The 20,066-nt window shown below is 42.6% G+C and overlaps 1 protein-coding gene across 12 annotated transcripts in view; it reads right to left on the bottom strand.

Moving 5' to 3' along the window:
• Nucleotides 1-10,343: 10,343 nt before the first annotated feature.
• The window catches only part of ARPP21 (cAMP regulated phosphoprotein 21), a 146,198-nt gene continuing 136,475 nt past the window's right edge, over nucleotides 10,344-20,066 (bottom strand). For 11 of the 12 annotated variants that reach the window (XM_049817070.1, XM_049817072.1, XM_049817069.1 and 8 more), the window contains 2 exons: nucleotides 12,248-12,399; nucleotides 10,344-11,082 (listed from right to left, as the gene is read on the bottom strand). In XM_049817070.1, coding sequence (XP_049673027.1) covers nucleotides 10,825-11,082; nucleotides 12,248-12,399 — 410 coding nt within the window. In that variant the 3' untranslated portion in view covers nucleotides 10,344-10,824. The remainder of the gene's footprint in view (nucleotides 11,083-12,247; nucleotides 12,400-20,066) is intronic. The other variant, XR_007508127.1, reaches the window with a different exon arrangement.

Raw genomic sequence — 20,066 nt, 5'->3', positions numbered from 1 at the left:
ATCACATCTGTCCAACTTTTTTGAGATTTCTCAGCTCTCTCAGGCCCTACTACACTCCAAACTTTGGACAACTGTATTTCAGTGATAACCAAAAGAACAAGTATATATGTTTATCTCTCTCTCTCTCAAAAAAACTGACATCAGAAAAGTCAGGTTCTATAAGCTGGCTGAGTTGGATTTCTCCCATTTTTTGCCAATATATCAACAACCCTGTTATCCACCTCTTAGGAGAAAAAATGAATCAATCAAGACAGTACAATAAGAGAAGGCAGGGGTGGAACCAGACAGGTTTTGCTCTTTGCCTTTGAAGTTAAGCTGCTCTGAATGAGCAAGGCATGAATCCTACTTCTGGGATTGATCCTGCACCTTCCTTTGAAACACTGAGGACGAGGAATTGATTACAGCCTTGAGCATTACCATGCTGTTGTCTCTTAGTTTTAACATCAGCTACATGGAGGAACTTTGTATTTCTCTTGCACTCTTGCACTCTTGTTTTCTGGGGTTTTTTTTGTTGCCTGCTAACTTGCTGCACGATCTTGGTCAAAACGTGTCACCCAAGTGGCTCCATCTGCTAAGAAATGATGAGGCTAGCCTCCTTACACAGGGAGTATACAATGAAACATCTAGGAAACTTTATTATCAAGAGTTTAGTGCTATTGGAGAAGGTTACCTATATGATCAGCAGTACCCCTGAAAGAGGGTAGAAATTTTAAGCCTTTTAGTAAAAGAGAACAGGAATTAGCAGGAAAAAAAGCATATTTCAGTCATGAAGCTCCACATTATCAACATCCAAAATGATCCTCATTTTCCTGCTGCTATTTCTAGATACCAGCACACACTAGGAGTTGATTCTGTGCATGAAGATAGCCATAGATGTGCAAACCAGTGATGCCTTAATGCAAGCTCATGACTCTACCTGATGCTACTATTACATTGTATAAAACAAGGAATTGTAAGGACTTTGTAAATCTAGTCCCTGAGATGGCGGTTTTCCTGCCCATCTATCTTTTGTAATGGACAGCTCTACTGCACACATTCAACCAGCATGCTCTTTCAAAGAGACATGCCAATTAAATTCACATTTGGTATCTCGTGTATTTTAGCCAAAAGCATATTAGCTAGCCTGAGTGCCAACAGCATGTAAGATAAATTATGTGGGGGAAAATGTATTTTCCAGTGTATTGGCTGTTTTTATAATTTTAATACCACATTCGGTTTCCAAGAGCATTTTGTGGCTATGAAGATTGTTTTAAAGAAAAGAAAAACCCCCACTTTTTTAAGTTTAGGAAATTGTGAATTTAAAATCTACAAAATTCAGCAGGAAATTCAGAGATGGTGGCAGTGCTTGAAAAATAACTCTTCCCTTATCTTCTAATTGTTGTTCAATGGTCAATGGCATTTTAAGAAAAATGCACAGCTGAGAAAGCACACATAAGAAGGAGGAAAAAAACCATGAGTGAATAAATAAAAAGTGTTCAAGTACAACACTAAATTAGCTAATTTTTTACACTTGTCCTTGATGGTTTTGGTGTTTGCCACTGTCTTAGTGCACTGATAGCAGAGACGTAACAAAACTGAAACACAACAGAATTTTAATTAGCTACGTTTTCAGAAGGACTTAATATCAGTGTAAAACAACTTCCAGACGTATTCTACCTCTTTCCGTAGAATCATGATGGAAATGACAAGGGTCAAAAAAATGCTGCTACCTTATTAGCAGCCAATGCATTAAATTCAAGTGTGTCCCTGTGCCGCTTTCACCTCCCTAGCGTGCAGTCCAACATTTCTGAGGGGAGCTAGAGTTAGTGCTTTCCAAACGGTGGAGTGAGCTTACGTTTAAAAGCAAAGAGAGGCATGGCTGGAGCCCAGCAGCATGCCTGTCAAGGAGCCTCTCAAGCCTGCCTTGCCACCAACAGGAGACCACACTGGTTTGCAGGAGAGCACACATCTTTGGGGAGAACCTGTCTACTCTGACTGAGGCTGGAAAAATAATGCTGGCAAAGTTGTTCTGTCCATTCCCTAGAGGGCTCTGCTTCTTCTAAAAGCTGAGTGCATGCAATTATTTATACTGGTCATATCAGCTTACTTCAGCGCTGGACTTTGCCCAGCAGTTATCAGTGCTGGCTGGGGGGAGGCAATGCCGCCCGCTGAAGCGCAGCTCCAGATTCCAGTGCCACAGGCACGATGGGCTCTTAATGCCCACTTCGACTGCTGTAAGTAAGCAAGAAACAAATGCAGGATTAAGTGTCGCAGCAGATTACTGAGCGGGACGCCTGCTTTATCGTGACTCTGAGCTTCACAGATGCCAGGATGGCTCGGTCCACAGAAGTGACCAGAAGGTCACATAGCTGCGTGTCTAGGGCCATCGGCATTAGGCACTATTTGCAAGCTAAGTGTGGATGTGAACCAAAGCTGACTGACAGGAATGTGCATCTGTTGAGGCAGTTGGGCCCACAGATGACACTTGTTGCTATCTGAAAGCCACCAGCAACATGGGTCTCTGCTGTTGGGGTCTTAGCTCCTGCATAGGCTGGCTTGGGACCCAGATTCTCTTACAAGCCGCCAGCCACCATTTCACTCTGAAATGGACCAGCGGAGAAGCCAGACACAGATAAATGACTGTTGAGAAGAAATACAGTGGGTAATAGGCTGAAAACCAGAACAGTTGTGACCCTTGGTTTTCTGGGATTCGTAGACACAGTGCACTGAATTGAAAGCCCTTGCTCTCTTATCTGTCAGTGGCAAAGATCACATCCCAGCACTTCCCCTTGGTCTTCCCACAGCTCAGAATAACTGAGGATAATAGCTCCTTCTTCTAATGAAAGCAGCAGCAGCAAAGGGAAATATTCTTTGTCGGTAGCACAGGTTGAGAATCTCTAATGGTGCCTTTTCCACCTGTGTTTCTGCGTGAGCTCAGAAGATCGGTCCTCTTCCACAACACCCCTCCCACAGTGTGGTTGTTAGCATCTGTTTCATCTCCCTCCTGAATCTCAAGGGTGCCAGGGCGTTAGGCATCCTTTTTCTACTGATCATATACATATTGCTGATATTAGAAATGCCCTCCCTGGCAACTTGTGTATGGCCACAGCTGGCTTCTTCATGCTTCTGCTGTACAGAGCAGTACAACACCATCCATAATAGGCACAGAGAACAGGCAGCCAGGGTATGACTTCATTTGCGAGCCACGCTGGCATCAGGTCACACATGTCTCTCACGCTGGTGCTGGCACGCCTTCACAAACAAGCACGAGTGCAGGCTCCTCGCTTTAGCCAGCAGCTTCAGAGACTTTGCCATGCTAATCTCCAGGGGCTCAGCACACATGCCTGAAGCATACAGCAGCATTTTAGCTGCTCTGAACCTCCTCACGTGCTCCCCAAAACTAGCTGCCACCACACCTCTCTCCATGAATCTGCAAGCCATTAGTTTTCTGTGTATGACGTTTCAGAACCCCTTTAACCCCGGCTCCCAGCAGTACAGGCTTTTTTACTTGGAACAAAACTGGGCAGCACAAAGAGGAAGGGAAAAGGGGAAAAAAAAGAAATGCAGTAAAATTTCTGGTTTAGCCACTTGTACCTGTCTAGCAGCATCCACAGACCTCATCCCAGCAGAGCTGAGCAAAAAGCCCTTGCCGCTGCAGCTTGCTCTCAGGTATTTCTGCTGCTTTTGAATGCAGAGGAAATTTTCAGTTCTCACAAAAAAGGGCATATTTCTTTGCACGAAAATGTTTTAAAAGAGCCACTGGTACCTTTGTAGTTAAACCTCACTCCCTGTTTTTAAAAAAACCCCATGCTCTACTGATGAGAAGAATGGTCATAACCTACAGTTATACCAGAAGGGTCCTGTGTTGTTTTTCAAACCTGTGTTGGTTTGAAAAAACGCAGCTTCCCTTTACATACTTTTACTTGGACAATGTTAGTTACTCTCACTAACAGACATTTTTGCTAAACAGATCCATACATCTGTTTAGACAATTAGCCTTTCCCTTAAAAAAAAAAAAAAAAAAATTATCTCAAACCCAATTATTTCTTAGGCAAGGAGGGGCAATACTTCTAGTTCTGTACCACAGAACATCTGCTGAGGAGCAAAGCAGCTTTCTAAAAAATACAGCCCCAGTCCAGGGGACCATAGAAGCACATGAATAAATAATAGAACAACTCTCAGAAAAAAAATTTTTCCTATGCTGTATGAATGCTTCCTGTCCAGAGCTCATTCCCCTGCTGTGTGACAGCTCCAACGTCTGCAACATCTTTATTCACACATCAGCAGTAACTCCTTCTACTGCATGCCAACTACATATAATCTTCAAGTCCCAGTGGACTGGGAAGATAAAATCTGTTCAAGAAATACTTAAACCAGACCTTTTTCTCCCCCTCTCTCTATCCCCAGGACCGCAGGAAGGATCCAGATTTATCCAAGCATCCAGATTCACCCAAGTGTCATCCATATAATGTGGACCCCTTTGTAGTTTCTGAAACACTCCCTGATAATTTCAGTCTAGTGGAAGATGGCAGTGAGCCCCACAACATGTGGTTTTCTGGTCTCTGTGCCAATAAAAGAAGTATCACGCTGTGCGCAGCCCACAGCCATGGGAATATGTTGCCCAACAGGCTTATGCACCCAGTAGGAAGCAGGACAGTGGATGCCTGGAGCAGTTCTGAATTACAGCATGCTGTATGTCTCAACGTTTCATCTGTACGGATGAAACAAAATGAAAGAGTGGCCATTAACGCACACAGGAGCTTGGTTCAAGTGCCACGTGTCAGCTTCACGTACATGCATTCCTGCTTGCTCTGCATCAGAGAAACCTCACCTCAAGCTTAAGTGTAGTCAAGACTTGAACCTCACTGAAAATTTGGGAGATTCTGAATGCTAGCTGGCCTCCATTTTGCTTACTGCTAATGTGATTAACTGAGAGTGTATGCGTGAATTGCTCTACACTGTTATTTATAGGAAGCCTACAAATATCCAGCACTTTGCTTTAAGGTCTGATCTCCTGGCCTTTACAATGGGTGGCACAGTCTGAGGCATTGGAGGTAATTTCTTTTTTTTTTCCTGCTGTGGAAATATCCTCTAATGTATTTCTAACGATCCTTTTATCTCAAAGGCAGAATTTGTCCTGATTTACCATTTAAGTTTTGATCTCAATGTCAATTTTTTCCCTCCTTGGTTCTTAGATAAGATAATCTGTTGTGCAAATAACTGCCTGGAATTTTGCACATCAAAGGATTGTACTGTGACCACCCACCTCCTGACATCATGTCCCATGACTAAATCGTGCCCTCAATGAATCAGCAACACTTGGCTTAGAAAACAGGAGTATGGGCCACAAGAAATTTTGTAAAACTTTTGTTTTTAATTGAAAGGCTTTAGAAAAAACCCAAACAATCCTTTTTTCTCCATCACGAAAATTTTAACTCGCATACACACGCTTTTCCCCAACAAGCTCCACCCGGCATAAGATTTGATACTAGTGAGATCAAAGTTAATGGGAGGTAAGTAGAAAATGTCCAGTCTTGTCTAGTATCGATTTACTTGGTCTTCCTATCACACTCAGTGGCCCAGTGGCTACTACCTACCAAAAAAAAAAAAAATTACCAAAGGATTTCATGTGCATCTGTTTTCCATGCAGATAAAAGCAGTTTTTCATGCTGGTGGAGATGATCTAGCATAGATTTGCAAGCAAAACCTGGGTATGGCAAGTGCCTTGATTCACACCCATGTGATGCACCCTTAGGGTTAAAAAAACCCCATGTAACCTTGGGAACTGTGAATTCTGCTTTTTATCTTAAGGTACACAGCACTCTGTGAGGGGACTCTTTTAAAACATTCCTCTAGGGATATATTTAGCAGAGTTCAATGGACGTAACTTCTGTAGTGGGGAGCATATATCTTTGCTATAACATTATCTTCTACTTACATTTTCTTTCTACAACTGTCTTTTGTAAAACTGCACCCGCAACATAAAAGGTAAAGATATTTTGACAGATTTTCCTAAGTCTGCAGCCTCCAAAATTATTCCTTAAAAACACAAGGATGAACTGAGATGCAATGCTTCATTGAGCATGGGCAGGTTTGCAGCGTATCTCTCGAAATGAAAACCAGGAAAGAATTCAATACTGCTTTTCAACAAGCCACCCGTAAGTTTACCCAGAACACCTGTTAGTCTTCAGCTTGAAAGCTAATCTCAGGTGCTCTCTTACAGTTTATTCCTCTAATTCCTACATCAATTAACCTCTGTTAGGTCACTGACAAAACACTGTAAAAACCACTCTTAGTAGCAATTACATCTGATGCTCAGAAAAGCCAGGACTTTGGACATGAAATAATGGATTATATACAAAATGCCACCTGAAAAAAAGGCTTTTTCCCTGCCAAAACACTCAAGGCATTTCTATTGCCTGCCACACAGCTTTGAGTAGCGCTTGCGGCTCACAGGAAGCACTAGTCAGAGCTTGGCTCAATGTTTGCCCTAAGCTGGCCACTGCCCAAGACTAGATGGTGATGCCCTACACCAGAAATGTGGGTTTAGACAACATGAGCCGAGCAGATGTTGAAGCTGTGCGCCTTTCTAAAGCATAGTCTCTGGGCTAAGAATGAGTGGCATATTCCAGAAGACTAAAGGAACTCGTCTACCTCTTCCTTGCCAGTCAAGGGAGAGAGCCAGCAAACCGAAGCTCGCAGCCCTAAGCAGGTATCGCCCTCCACCAGAGCCTCTCCACGGAGCGGGAAGGGAGGAAACCGGTTTCTCTGCGGCTAGCCCAAAGGGGCAACGCGTGCCGCAGCTCAACAGCCTTGTGAACGGGAGGGCTGAAGGATGCCGACCAGCGCACGTTTTGCATGGCTTTTGGGAACGCCAGTGAAACAACCGCGTTGAAGAGCTCAGTGGCCGTGCCGGGGCGGGTCGCGACGCTACAGAGCAGCTAACGGGGCAGAGAGCGAGGTGCTCTGGGCGTGCTACAGCCTCCCTGCGCATTTCCATCCCTTGCTGCTGGGATAATTTATGCAGCCTTCCTTCAGTACAGGAAGCTGCTCACACAGAGTTAAACAGAAACATAAGGGAATCCAGTTTTAGAAGGAAATCATTGGCTTCTGGGGCAGCACAAAGGGCAAAACAATAGCAAATGGCATCTGGCTTCTGTTAGGATGCATGGCCTCTGCGAATTACAGGCCAAACGAATTAGACCCATCCAAAAGGCTGATCAGTGTCATCTGATGCAGTCAGCTTAATTCAGGATATGCCTCTTTGGTTTCTCAGTGCAATATAAATTAAAGAAGCAGCGGCAAATTAAATATGTAGAGGGCCTTGGGAGAACTTTCCATCAGCTTCAGAATATAAAAAAGGAAGAAAGCAATATGCAGCCAGCAAGCAAGGTAAAGGGAACGAAGGGTCCCCAGCACCACAGCAGGACTGCCACAGAGTAGCTGCCTGAGCCTGCCAAATTCCAAGAAAAACAAGCCGACTGTGACAGAGCAACCCCGCAGCAGAGGAGCATGTCCTGTAAATCATTTCACTACTACGAGATGGACTCTGAATTCAAAGTGACAAATTGCTGAGTTGCCTGAAATAAGTTTGGCCAGGTGAGTCTAACAGCACTCCTCTTATGGGGAGTGCCTACAAAATTATTTCAAAGGACTGAGAAAAACACACTGAGCTTCACCCACCCATTTTTGTTACGTGTATTTACAGGTCGCTTCTTTTTTCCTCCTCCTCCTCACCTTCTGACAAAGCTGAAACATCTCTGGTTTAATAGCAGAAGGCTGCTAAGCAATCCAGCTCAAAATATTTTTATTAGGAACAAAAAGTTTAGGAGAAAGACTTTAAAATATTGTATGCTTAAAAAAAAAAAATAATTAGATAATAATTTTTGTGCTTCACTTGATATAGAAACAGAATTACTGAATTGTCCTCAAATATAAATTCTTCCAGCATAAAGCAAATATGTGCACCACCACGTGAGATGTCTCCCCCATGTATATGGTACCTTAATAATTAGCACATTCTCCACAGCTGAGGGAGATCAAATTCAGTTTCCTCATATGCCTAAGGAGATTCAAACTCTTGGGAGAGTGAGACAATCAGAGGATGTAGGCCATTTTGGGGTGGATGGCTGTGACCTCCTCCTGAAACTGCTCAATTTTACATAGAAAGTTAAAAGTCTCATTTCATTAACGTGCAGGTGGGTGCTACTGCCACAAGGCTGAGAGAAGTCAGTCATTGGGAACCCTGCTCCCACAGCTACGGACGTGTTTTACACAAGCTGGTTATTGAACGGGCAGAGACAGGTAAACCATGGGAACTCCTGGTCAGTCTCGGTCATGGGATGTGCTGTTTGCCAAGAGGACATCACCAAGAGTAGCGTAAGCACGTGAGGAGAGATTTTCTCTTTACAGAAGCAAGATTCCTAGGCTTTGCTTTTTGACTCCCTTCCCCATTGCAACTGAGAGCACCCCCAGCCCAGCTTGCCATTGATCTCTGACGCCGAGAGCAGATGGTTTTTTTTTGTTTTTTTACCAGGCAATTCGTTCATCGTTCTCTGACAAGAAGGAAGATCAATAAGGTAACAGTAGTGCCTCGGGGAAGAGAAGAAACAGGACTTAAATATAGTGATTACCAAAGGATCTCTTCACTCCAGACACAGCATGCACAGAGATTCACCCTCCCTCCCCTCTTGTTCAGCCTGGCTACATGCAATGTGTCCCACTCAAGGTCACCTGTGGGTCCTTCCTGCTGGACTGTGGAGCCCTGACAAAGAAGGACAGCCATTCATTCAGCCGTCAGTCATTCAACAGCAGCAAACCCAATTATGTGTAATTATCGTAATGCTAGGAGAAAAACCTCCATAGTATATGAAACATTAAAAGGAAATAAGCCATAGAATGCAGGGCATCTGAAATGAGAGCTCAGAGTCACAGACAAAATTCAAATGCAGTATCTTGACTTAAAAAAAGAAAAAAAGAATAAAAAATCAATCAGTACGGTTTCCCAAGGCATTTCACCTCTAATTGAAGAGTGAATTGTGTTTACTTACCTGCTCATGTTCTTGACTGTCTCTCAGCAAATGAATCGTGATTACACTACATAAAATTCAGTGTTTGGTCCCATAGGACTGGATTCAGTAGAAATGCCACACTTTAAGACACATATGTAAAAAAAGAAGACTGAACCCTGAAAGATATCTATATTGTATAGAAAAGAAAAATATTTGTTTTAAATATAGGTTGTAGCCCTTCCAGTTCCTGCTTCCACAGCTGAAGTCTGCAAAGGAAATGGTACCCATCTTGAAAGGAAAATAAAAGCTGTTTCACATTCAGATTAACAATAGTCAAGGGCATTGTAGGCTACTGTCATCCTGAGCATACCTAAATCATACTATGACACGTGTAGATTTTACGCACAGAAGGATCTCAGGCGTTTTCATGATGCATATGCGTAACACTGGGGGGCTCAACTCCTACCTATTTTAACGGTGTTCAAAACTGATCAAAAATGCAGCTTAAGTGTTGTCATCACTGAAGCAGAATGAGGAAGTCCATGCAGCATTTATGAATGAAGAATAATTTATCAGAACAAGCTGGGAATTTAAGTGAACATGAACGTAATAGCGATAAACACCACAGGAATTCAAAAAAAGGTTTTAAAAATTTCTGGCAAACCACTGTGCTGCCTGTTTTAAGAACCAAAAACCCAAAGATATTGTTCATCCCCTCTACTTGAACACGATGGACAAGATTCTTGGGTTGTCATCTTTTTGTTGCAAAATAGCTTTATAGCTGAAGTAGCAATAATTGGGTAGAGTATCTCTACAGAGGAGAATAATTGCTGGGTACTGTGGCTGCTACCTCAGTGGCAATTGATCTTCCAGCCAGTAGATGGGATATCACCGGACATCTATGTCTTCTTACATTCAGCTGTTGGTTGGCCTCTTGAAGAGACATAAGTTGGTAAGTAGATGGAGGCTTGTAGCTGTGGCAAATTGTGTTTGTGACATTACTGGTCCTAGGGATTGGAAAAGCACAAACTTAGTTTAAGATGATCTGGTACATCATTCATTGAACACTGTCTGGGTGTCTATGCTACAATTTCTAAGTGGTCTTAGCTGTTCTGGAACTGCATGCTAAGACACAGGTACACTGCCTTGTCACCAAACTCCTATAAGCCCATTAAGCATCATTAGCTTCACCTTAGCTTCACCTTAGCTTCACCTAAATAAGAAAATGCACGAAGGGGAGTTCAATCACTCAGAAACAGAGAGGAGACCAAGCAGGTGGTAAAAACATGACCTTTCTCCATGAGGTCAAATAGCTTTATTGTGATTAAGCACTACAATACAGTATATATCCATAAAAAAACTCTATAGTGTATATAAATTATTCCTTCCATTCAGTAACTCTTTTTTCATTTTTGTTTTTTTCATTTCCATTACAGCTTTGGTACAATGTGATTTTATTATATTTTTAAATACTTTTAGCTTCACAAACTCAACACAAAGTACAAAACTAATCCGAATCGGGGATATTACAATCTACACAGTGGTGTTCAGTGGTAGGAAAAAATCTTACCTCAATGAATTCATGTCACTAGCTAAGCTATAAAGGCATACCTAGCAGACATGACAAAAATATGCACCATTAACCAGCAAACATTTTTTTTTCAAAATTTATTTTATTTTTTTACAGATTTTTCCAGCAGCAAATCACTTGAGCATAGTCAGTACTTATGTCCTCAACTGATTATCCTGTTGTGTTCCTCTTCATTTGAAGGCCATGAGTTATTTTGTCAAATAATGCACCGCTATCCTCGTATATCCACACTAAGCCACAGTGTCAGTACTTGACCTGCCACCCTGCATTGTTAATGCTCGCACAGTTTGTCCTGCAGCTGGCGGAAATAACTGGAACGTTATTGGAGGGGCAGTGTGGGGCAATCAACCGTAGGTTGTTCTGTGGGGCAGGAGGTATGACATTACAGTAGACAGGCATTCCAGTGGCTGTAAGTGTTCCTTGACCTGATTGATTAGGTAGCATGATTGGTTGTTGATATGATTGTTGTGGCAATCCTTGAGAACCCTGGGTCATTGGCACCTAGGTAGGAATATGGAGAGACATAGGGAAAAAAAAAACGGTAATTACTAAACAAATTAAAGTACGTCCTGAGTATCCCCATCTTTCTTCTAGCTGAATTTGAGTATATTACACGTTCTGCCAAAATGTGTTGTTTTGTGCTGCTCAGAACTGTTCTCGTCCCTGAGGATTTTCTTTGTTAGAGAAGGCTTAAAGAGAAAGCTCTCTGCTCCTGAGTCTAGTAAGTGGCTCTGTCATGATCGAGCTGTATATGAATTTCTGGGATCAGTGCAAACAGAAGACTCGGCCCTGGTGTATCTAGGCCATCTAAAAGGTCTAAACCTTTAACTCATTCATTAACCTTTAAAAAGCATTTTCAATACAGCAATTCTGAAGATGTAAGGGGAAAATTTTACCCACAAGCAATTCCCACATTTCCATCTGGGTTGCTGTAGTGTTTTCAGAGAAGCCAAGGGAAAAGGTGAATGGCTGCTCAATCAGTGCAATCTATTAAAACGAATTAGATGTCATTTAGTTCCTTAACTTTCCAGAGGGACCAGCAGGAAACAAGCACAGGCCACCTCTCACAGGCTCTTGGCATATCTCCCAGAAACCAGGTATAAAGTTGGGGAAATAAGTCTGGGTAACTTACAGACTTGGTAAAAATCAAGCCACTGCCTTCCCTCTCCCCAAAATCCAATAAACAAAAATCTGTCTAGCTACAGCTTGTTACAGAAGACATGGTGAGATCCTTGGCAGGAGTCTCCACAGATGAGTAATTTTTAACTGGATCAGGCAAAGCTCTCAACTTCATTACAGGAAACAATACTGCACTGGTGAAGAAAACCCCAAAACAACCCCAGTGTTTTGTCTTTTATCTTTAAAAATTCATTTTCTTCACAGGAAGAAGTATAATTCCTTCATCCTTTGTGACATTTTACCCACACTGCAGGCTGTAATAAATAGTTCATCTGAAGCCTTCCCAATTCAGAATGAAAATGAAGAGTACTAAGAATACGTAAACAGGAAGCAAAGAAACCAATCTGACGCAGAAGCATGTTTATCAGGCGGCCTCCTGCCACACAGTGTCCTGACAAAGTTAATAAAGACCATTCTGTGATACGAAAACTTAGTTCAATTATGCAGTCTCTGACAAAAGCAGTCTTTCTTTACGGCTCCCAAGTACCTGATAAGACGACATGGCTGGATACTGCACCATCATGCCTTGCACCTGATTTCCCTGTTGATTATTCATCAGGTTCTGGCTTTGAGGCGGCTGCTGCATTCCCATGAGACCCTGGAACCCCTGCTGCTGGTTCGGCAGGACAGGCTGGTAACCTGAAAGAAGAAAGACGTCTTCAAATACCCTGTCGCTTGTAGGGGCAAAATTAAAACTGTTCTAAGGAACAGCAAATGATCCCATCATTTCCCCCCACACTTGTCAAAAGTTGCTCTATTTCTACAGAAGCATTACTGGAAGTGAAAACTGAAGGGGAACAAACAAATGCTGTGAATTGACAGCACACACACATTGAGCGGGCAGCACATCTTCCTCACGCTCTTCAGCCCTGCGGCAGAGACCACCTCGAGGGATGCCTGACTGCAGCGTGGAACAGTAAAGCCCTGAACAGACACAGGGTGCTACTAGCTTCTGGCTACTTCCTCAGAGGCAAAGCTGCCACTGGCTTCAAGGACAGCGGTATCTGGCCTTCAAAGTCTAATCTGGTAGTTTTCTTTCAGGTCACGTTTCTTATCTTACCCTCTTACCTTTCCTGTAATGCAGCTCCCTAGCACGATGTAAACAGAGAAGCTTTATTTAATCAAGAAGAACATCTGCATACACACGTGCTCCTACTTGCAGGGCTTTTTATACGATTAGAGCATATTAAGGGTCATATTCTACCCTACTAGTTTCATGTTTGGCAAAAGAGGAAAACCATAAATTAGGGAGTGCCTGGTCCTCCTGGTTGCTCGGTGGGAGCACGGCTGGCACACGAATGACTGCACAGGGATGAGAAGTTGATGCTTCTGTTTCCACCTGCGATTGGCTCTGTCTTCAAAGTCACCATGACGTTGCAGGTTTTCTGCTGGGACCACTCCTCTAGGACTAACTGAGAAATGGGCAAAGTCTGGATGCTGCGGAGGGCAAAGCTGCTAATGAGGCAGAAGCGCTGATGGGAAGTGAAGCGCGAGCCCTGCGCTGCTTGGCAAGCAACATGATCCAGCCTGAGAATGAGCCTACCTGGATGGAAGTGGGCTGGCTGGGGGATGCTGCCATTTAGAGATGAAGGATTTGGCAGAAAAAGTGGGAAAGGAAAGGAAGATGCAGAAAGATCCCGTCCTTGCATAATGCTGCCAGCCACAGTCATTATAAACCTATGAATAATTTCTCCTTAAGACATTCTGTGTCCTTTAGCACTCGTATTTTTTAACATGCGGTTGTGCAGTGCACTATTAACTCCGTAGTGATGCTCTCAGAATAAGCATATTTCAGGCAAAGAAGAATTATCAGAAGGAGCAACGCTGCGTTATTTTTATATGAAAAATGCATGTCACGTCAGCTCAATTTATATTCATGAATACAGTACACGGTTCAATATACTTCACGAATTGGAAATCATCACCTGGGTATTTCTTCATTATGTAAGAAAAATAAAGCAACGAATGTCTCTGTTTCTGCCGGTGTATTGTCAACTGATAGCTTTCCTTCAAAATCTTTTCTGACGCCAGAGAAATGCCAAGTATCTCTGATCAATTTTTTGCCATTAAAGATGCTTTTCCACAGATATAAGATTAATGTCTCCAGTCAACCGAGCAAAATAAAAAAAATTAATTCCATGAGTGGTTAACTTGGCTGGGATATAGCATCAAATATCTCCCAAATGCACCAGATTATTATACATTCAAATTTGCTCTTTTCCTATGCACAAACACAGTGTCAGCGTATTTTTTAGTCACAAAAATTACCAACATCAGAAGTGCGTAACTGAGTTTACAGAAGGCTTATACAGCAATAATAAAATTGCAAGTCCTCTTCTGCTCCCTTATGCCAATTATGCGGGGGAAGGGAAGAAAGGACAGAAATAAAAAAATTTAGCGCTACTATTCTGATATTTGCAAGACTGGAAGTTTAAGCAGAGAGGAGTCAACTGACAGCAGAAGCAGCAACAGATAATTCATCTTGCATCACTTGCAGTTGTCAAAGTAAGTCCCAAATGTTGTCATGAATGGAAGATTGATGGTGGACCAGGGATCAAGTGACCCTATGTTGGGGAATGCAATCAAACATTGGATTTGGGCTTACAGAGTTGCGCCGTGATGCACTGGCACAGGATGGTGGGCTGGTGCTCTGCAGAGACAGACGGACACCACTGGAGTCAAGTACAGAGAAGCCCTTTTATTCTCTCTAGTAAGTATAATTGCATTACCATTACTTTAGTCAGACTACTGCTGATACTCTGCTGTATGTTGGAACATACAGCTGTCTCTTCGCCTTAGCTTTGTGTTCCATATTCTCCAAATACAACAGATTTTTTACCCTATACAGATGTGACTATCAAACTGAAACAAAGGGTTACAGAAATAACTAAGTGTCTACACTTATGCTGAACATGTAGGCATCATCTCATGGAGGTATTACAATAACACGTACCTCTGCCCTGAAAATCTCCTCTGTTAGCAAACACTGCTTAGTACGTGGCACAACCACTCCACATTTTAGGTGCAGGAATACAAAAAGGGGACGGGTTAAGAGCTGAGGTCCACTAGGCTGTGGACTACTATTTTAACAATCTTATTACTCTTCAGGGACTCCAGCAATTTCTCCTGCCCATAGGGCATGTGCACCCCTCACCTCTGCCCTAACATGCAGAGTCCTGCTTACACCCCTGAGAGTCAGAAGACCTCTTTCCTACTCCCTCTGCAAGCCCTTTACAACACTCTGACCACACAGAGGGGCCTCAATCCAAGCAGAATAATACTTCACATGCACTCTGACACACTTCCAATGTGATTAGATGGGAGCAAAGAGGTATTAACGTAAGAATCTGATCACATTGTCTCCTGAACCTTCTTTGCCATTAAGGGAAATGGCCCAGAAGGAGGTACTGTAGTCTCTTGACCATTTGCTCCCTTAACTTGTGGGTGGAAACAGGGATGTTTAAGAAGGTTACTGGTCTGCTTGTATCCTTGCAAGATGCTGGCTGTCATCTCTTCATCACTTAATATTCATGGACTTCTTTTTTATGACCAGTACCTTTTGGAATATGCAACAAAGTTATGGATGTCAGACCTTGCCGCAGAACCCCAGTACAGCATTTGGTCAAAATCCAGCATCCTCTTCAAGGCTCTGCAACTCAAGTGAATCCACTTCATTTTACCTGATAGCAAAGTCTGACCCTTCACTAGTTAAATATATGAAGAAAGATGCAAGTTCATCCATTCCATTGAACAGAAAAACCTGACAAGGTACAAAAATGTACTCCAACAGTGCAGAGGGGGTAGAGAGTATTAAAAGGTGAATTAATTTCCTTATCTACAACAAGCTTTATAAGCAAGAGGAAAATGCTGTGAAAAAACAAAGCAGCCCAAGTCCATTCTGCTAGATGGCTTCTGTTTCAGCACAAATGCAAGGGGAAGGAATTGGCACTCTACGTGGCAATCCATTTGAACAGAAGTTGTTAATATCAGAAACCAGCTGCTCTGAATTTCCTACCTCCACAGCCCAAATGCTGCAACTCTGACTCTGCATACTTCGTAACATTTGAAACAGATCCTTCAGTGTTTACTGTGTGTTGATGTCTTCATATGTTTTTGCGCGCTGGCCAGGAAAAGAATGGAGATGGGAGAATTGAGGCTCTGCATAACTGATAGTCTTAATATATCAGCCTTTCAGCAATGTTCATCAAACTATATCATTCTAGCAAATCTTTCGTTTTTCTTTTATTTTGAGGGCACAGCCTATCAGAGATTGCTATTCCCCCAAAATTCTTTATTTTGTACACACAAAGCAGTTTCGATCCTCAGTTTGGCTCTGCCATGCTTCTGACATGCTCGTTATTTTTCAGTGAAATGAAAATAATACAATGTTCTCAAAAGTCTTGGGAACCAACTGCAGTGTATGAGAAGCCATGCATTGCTGGGCAGAGGTGGATGTTTTGGAGCCACACAGGTGTCAGGAAACCAGTGAGAAAAGGAAGCGGCATCATGCTTTCTGTAGCAATAAGTTTTCTTCATACTTGCTCTTTTGCTCATTAGCTTTCATACTACATAAAGTGTAATCCTTAAAAGCCTCTTTACTGTCCCCTGAGAACATACATGCGTGGGTTATTTTCTAATGGCAGTACACATCAGATGAACCATCCTATTACTGCAAGCTCCAGGGCCTCTTTACTGCAATTATATCATCCTGCTCTATGTTATCTCGGCTACAAAGGAGGATTTTTTAAATCAGGGCAAACATGAGAGACATTGTTAAACAACCAGAGGAACAAATCGTGCACAGAATTTCAATGAATGCCTCAGAGGAAAAAATGAGCCTTGGATTGCAGTCAAAATGGAAGAGGCCATCATACCATCAAGGTAATTCTCTGAACCTTTACAGCCTGCATCACCATGCTGACAGTCAGCTACCTTAAACATCCCAGAGGGGAGAAAGACTGCATGAAAGACCCACAGATGTTTTAATTTCTTAATGAGGCTACACAGCTCAAAAGACAAAACGCAGTGGTCTTACACGTCTGCCAGTAACATCATCCAGAGCTGCAATTAAAGCATGCTTGGTGCTTTGCTGGTCCAGCATACAATCCTTCATGATCAGCACATCCATGCTTGGAGGGACTGTTTCATTGCTTATTTTAGATTTGAAGCATATATTAGCAAGATACCTTTGTAATGTGTGCATCAGCACTCTGGGTAAAGAGTAATCAGCGCTTCAGCTGATGAGCACAGTGGTCTGGCACGAGTCCCTGAACTGCAAATCTTATTGTACTCTTGCCACTTCAACAGAGTCCTTGCATCTAAGCCCACCCAATGCAAATGCATAAATTCACAGTGGTTTTGAAAAGAAGTGATTTAAAAGCTCATCTGCTCCCTTCTCATTTCACTCGGTGTAGCACTGGGAGAAGCCGAGACGCTGCCACCAGCAAACCGAAAATGCATGTACCTTGGCAACACACTGCAGCAGCCTAGGCAAGCAAAGCCCAAAAGAAATTCAAAAGGGAAAACTCAGCAGGGCTAATTGGGCTAGGTGCAATGCTACACCCATCTGGTCATGCTCCTGCCCACTCTGCAACTACAGCAGTGCCTTTCTGGTGCCCTATGCGCCCCCCCCCGGTACAGACCAGCTCAGCCTCTGCTGCAACTGCCACCAGAAGCACTGCGAAGAGATTGAATATAAGCTCCCATGGAAAAGTCAAGGGGAGCAAGCACCACCTCTGGATGCAGACACAAGGGAATACTCTGTGATGTATTAAAGACAGTGTTACAGCAGATTCTGCACCCAGTCCCAAGTGCTGTGCTCGCTGCACATTTGCAGAAGACTCCCCGAAACTGGTAAGGGCTGAGAAGAGAGCTACAAAAATGATCTGAGGTCAGAAAGTGTACCTCTTCCTCGGAGACCTAGTGAGCTCACTCTGCTCAACTTATTCAAAAGATGAAGAGGTATCTGCTGGTAGATAGCTCTCGAACAGAATAGAAAACGGTATAATAAAATTACATGGTTGGAAGACAAACCTAGAACTGTTCAGATTAGAAATAAAATTCAAAGTTTCAACAGACCCTTTAATTAACAAGGGGACAATTTACCCAGAGAGGAAGCACATTTGCTATCACCTCTAAAATGAGGATGGACAGCTTGCTAGAAGATATTCATCAGCTTAATAAGAAGTTCTGCGAACAAAAATATGATTAGAGTGTGCTCTGTGCCCAGTATTATTCAGAGCATTAAATTACATGTTCCAGACTTGAAATATTTAGGAAAAATGTTAGCCAGTTAGCTGTTAACACTTCTCCTATCTTCCAAGGAAAAGGACTAATCTTTTGCAAGCGAGACAGGTTCCTCTTCCCAGTCTCTTCTCCCTGTGATCACATACTGGCAATGCCACCCAATTCACTCCACAAGCAGGCAGTTCACTTGTGTACGGTGGATATTCTAAGGGCTGTTTCTGGCCTATTTGAGTTTACTTTTCCCTGGCTGGAGTAGTGCTCAGTAGGTTTTGTAGGCTGAAGAGTATGATTGGTCTCTATTCACACAGTTTTGCTAGGCTACCTTTTCCTTTACTTTTTAAAATAAGATGTAGGTAAAGTATTAAAGTGGCTGGATGTATCTTTTATTCCATAATCACAGAAACTTACAATGCCTATGATAAGTTACTAATCATAGAAGAAAAAATGTCATTGTAAAACTACAATTAAGTCACACACACATCAATAAGTTTGGTAAAGGTTTTGGCAACTCACTTATTTGCCAAAAGCTCTGAAATGATCCATCCCAAAGCACTTGCAGAACTGGAAGGAATAAAAAAGTGAAGCAAGCAGTTTGGCAAGATCAAACACTGTATCTTGACACAAAGAACCTTTTGGTTCTCAAACAGATCCTAAACATTATCTATAAAATACGAGGAAAGGAAGCCAGGTTGGGGAACCTTGCGTTTAGGACACTCGGCCAAGCTGTGGGAGGTGCATGCCGAAATCCCTTCCCAGCATGACTGAGAGCAGGAATTTGAGGCAAGGGGTTTCTACCAGCCAGAAAAAAGCCCTCCCTGCTACAGGGGTCTGTCAGTCCCTCCTGCCAACGATCCTCTCCTCGCGTGAGATACTCAAGTACTGGACTGCAACCAGATATGTCACCTCCTACATGAACATTGTAATTACCAGCTACAAAATCTCCCATATACTGCTCACTCTAGAGGAGCACTGCTCCAAGGCATTGTGCTCAGGCTGGCTTCTCATGTCCAGGTGTTAAGATTTCAGTGGCTGCTGGGGAAGTTTTGGGCTTTTTTTTCATTATGCAGCTAGTCATTACCTGGCCAGTTGCGCCACAAATGACGGACTAAAAGTCTCATGGAAAACATAAAATTAAGCTATAAATTTAAGCTGATTTTGATTTTAGCCTCACCCCAAAGTGCCTGCAGTTTGGAAGACTTCCACAGAAGACACACTAATTAACGTCTCCCTGCTGGTGCGTCATTTTCTGTGCGAGTCTGAAGATTTAAACTGCATCTTGTGCAGCTGGAATCCAAAACACTTCGTAAAGAATTTTGTAGTTTAAGCTTGGATCTAAAATCCAAGGCATGCTGCAAACCAAATCTGCTGCAGTTGATCAGTCCAATCCTACTGTGTCTACTTTCTCTTTGCAATACACATAAAAATGTCTTGACCTAGTAAGATATTCGGCCTTCATGTTCCACAGATAATCACAGATAATTTATGGGTGTGAACTGGATGCTACGTGAGCTAGAAGGACAAAGACGTAATAGCTTAATGCTAAAAAATCCATCCCTTTCCCCTCAAAACATAAGACCATGCCATTATTTTATTTAGTTTTCACACACATACAAAAGAAAAAACAATAATACCTGTGCCTGAAATAAAGGAGTCTTAAGAAGCAACAGGTAACTTGGAGGTATGAGGTGGCTTAGAACACACTCAAAACAGTATGTGCCAAAAACCACAGCAGCACATGGACTCCTTTCCCCATGGCACTCCGCAGGCTCAGACCCTCAAAACCAAGAGAAGCCTTTTCACCTTGTGACTTAGAGTTTGGCATCTTTCATTTCAGGTAAAAGCACTTCCCATTCCAGCAGTACAGCAGTACAGCTTGCAGGGGAAAGCATGGGGTATTACGCTAGTTTTGTTTTCAAAATTTAATGACATCAAGTCTTTCAAGTTGTGGGAGATCAAAACCATTTTTAGCTAATGACATTCCAGTTACATTCACTGAAAGCACATAACACAGTAAATATATTCCTAAACTGATTACAATGACAGTGACTCAAATAATTCTC

Source organism: Accipiter gentilis, chromosome 14, assembly GCF_929443795.1.
Source record: "Accipiter gentilis chromosome 14, bAccGen1.1, whole genome shotgun sequence".
In the NCBI taxonomy this organism is placed as follows: Eukaryota; Metazoa; Chordata; class Aves; order Accipitriformes; family Accipitridae; genus Astur; species Astur gentilis.
Note: the sequence above shows the minus strand (reverse complement) of the source record. Positions and strands in the feature narration are given on the sequence as shown.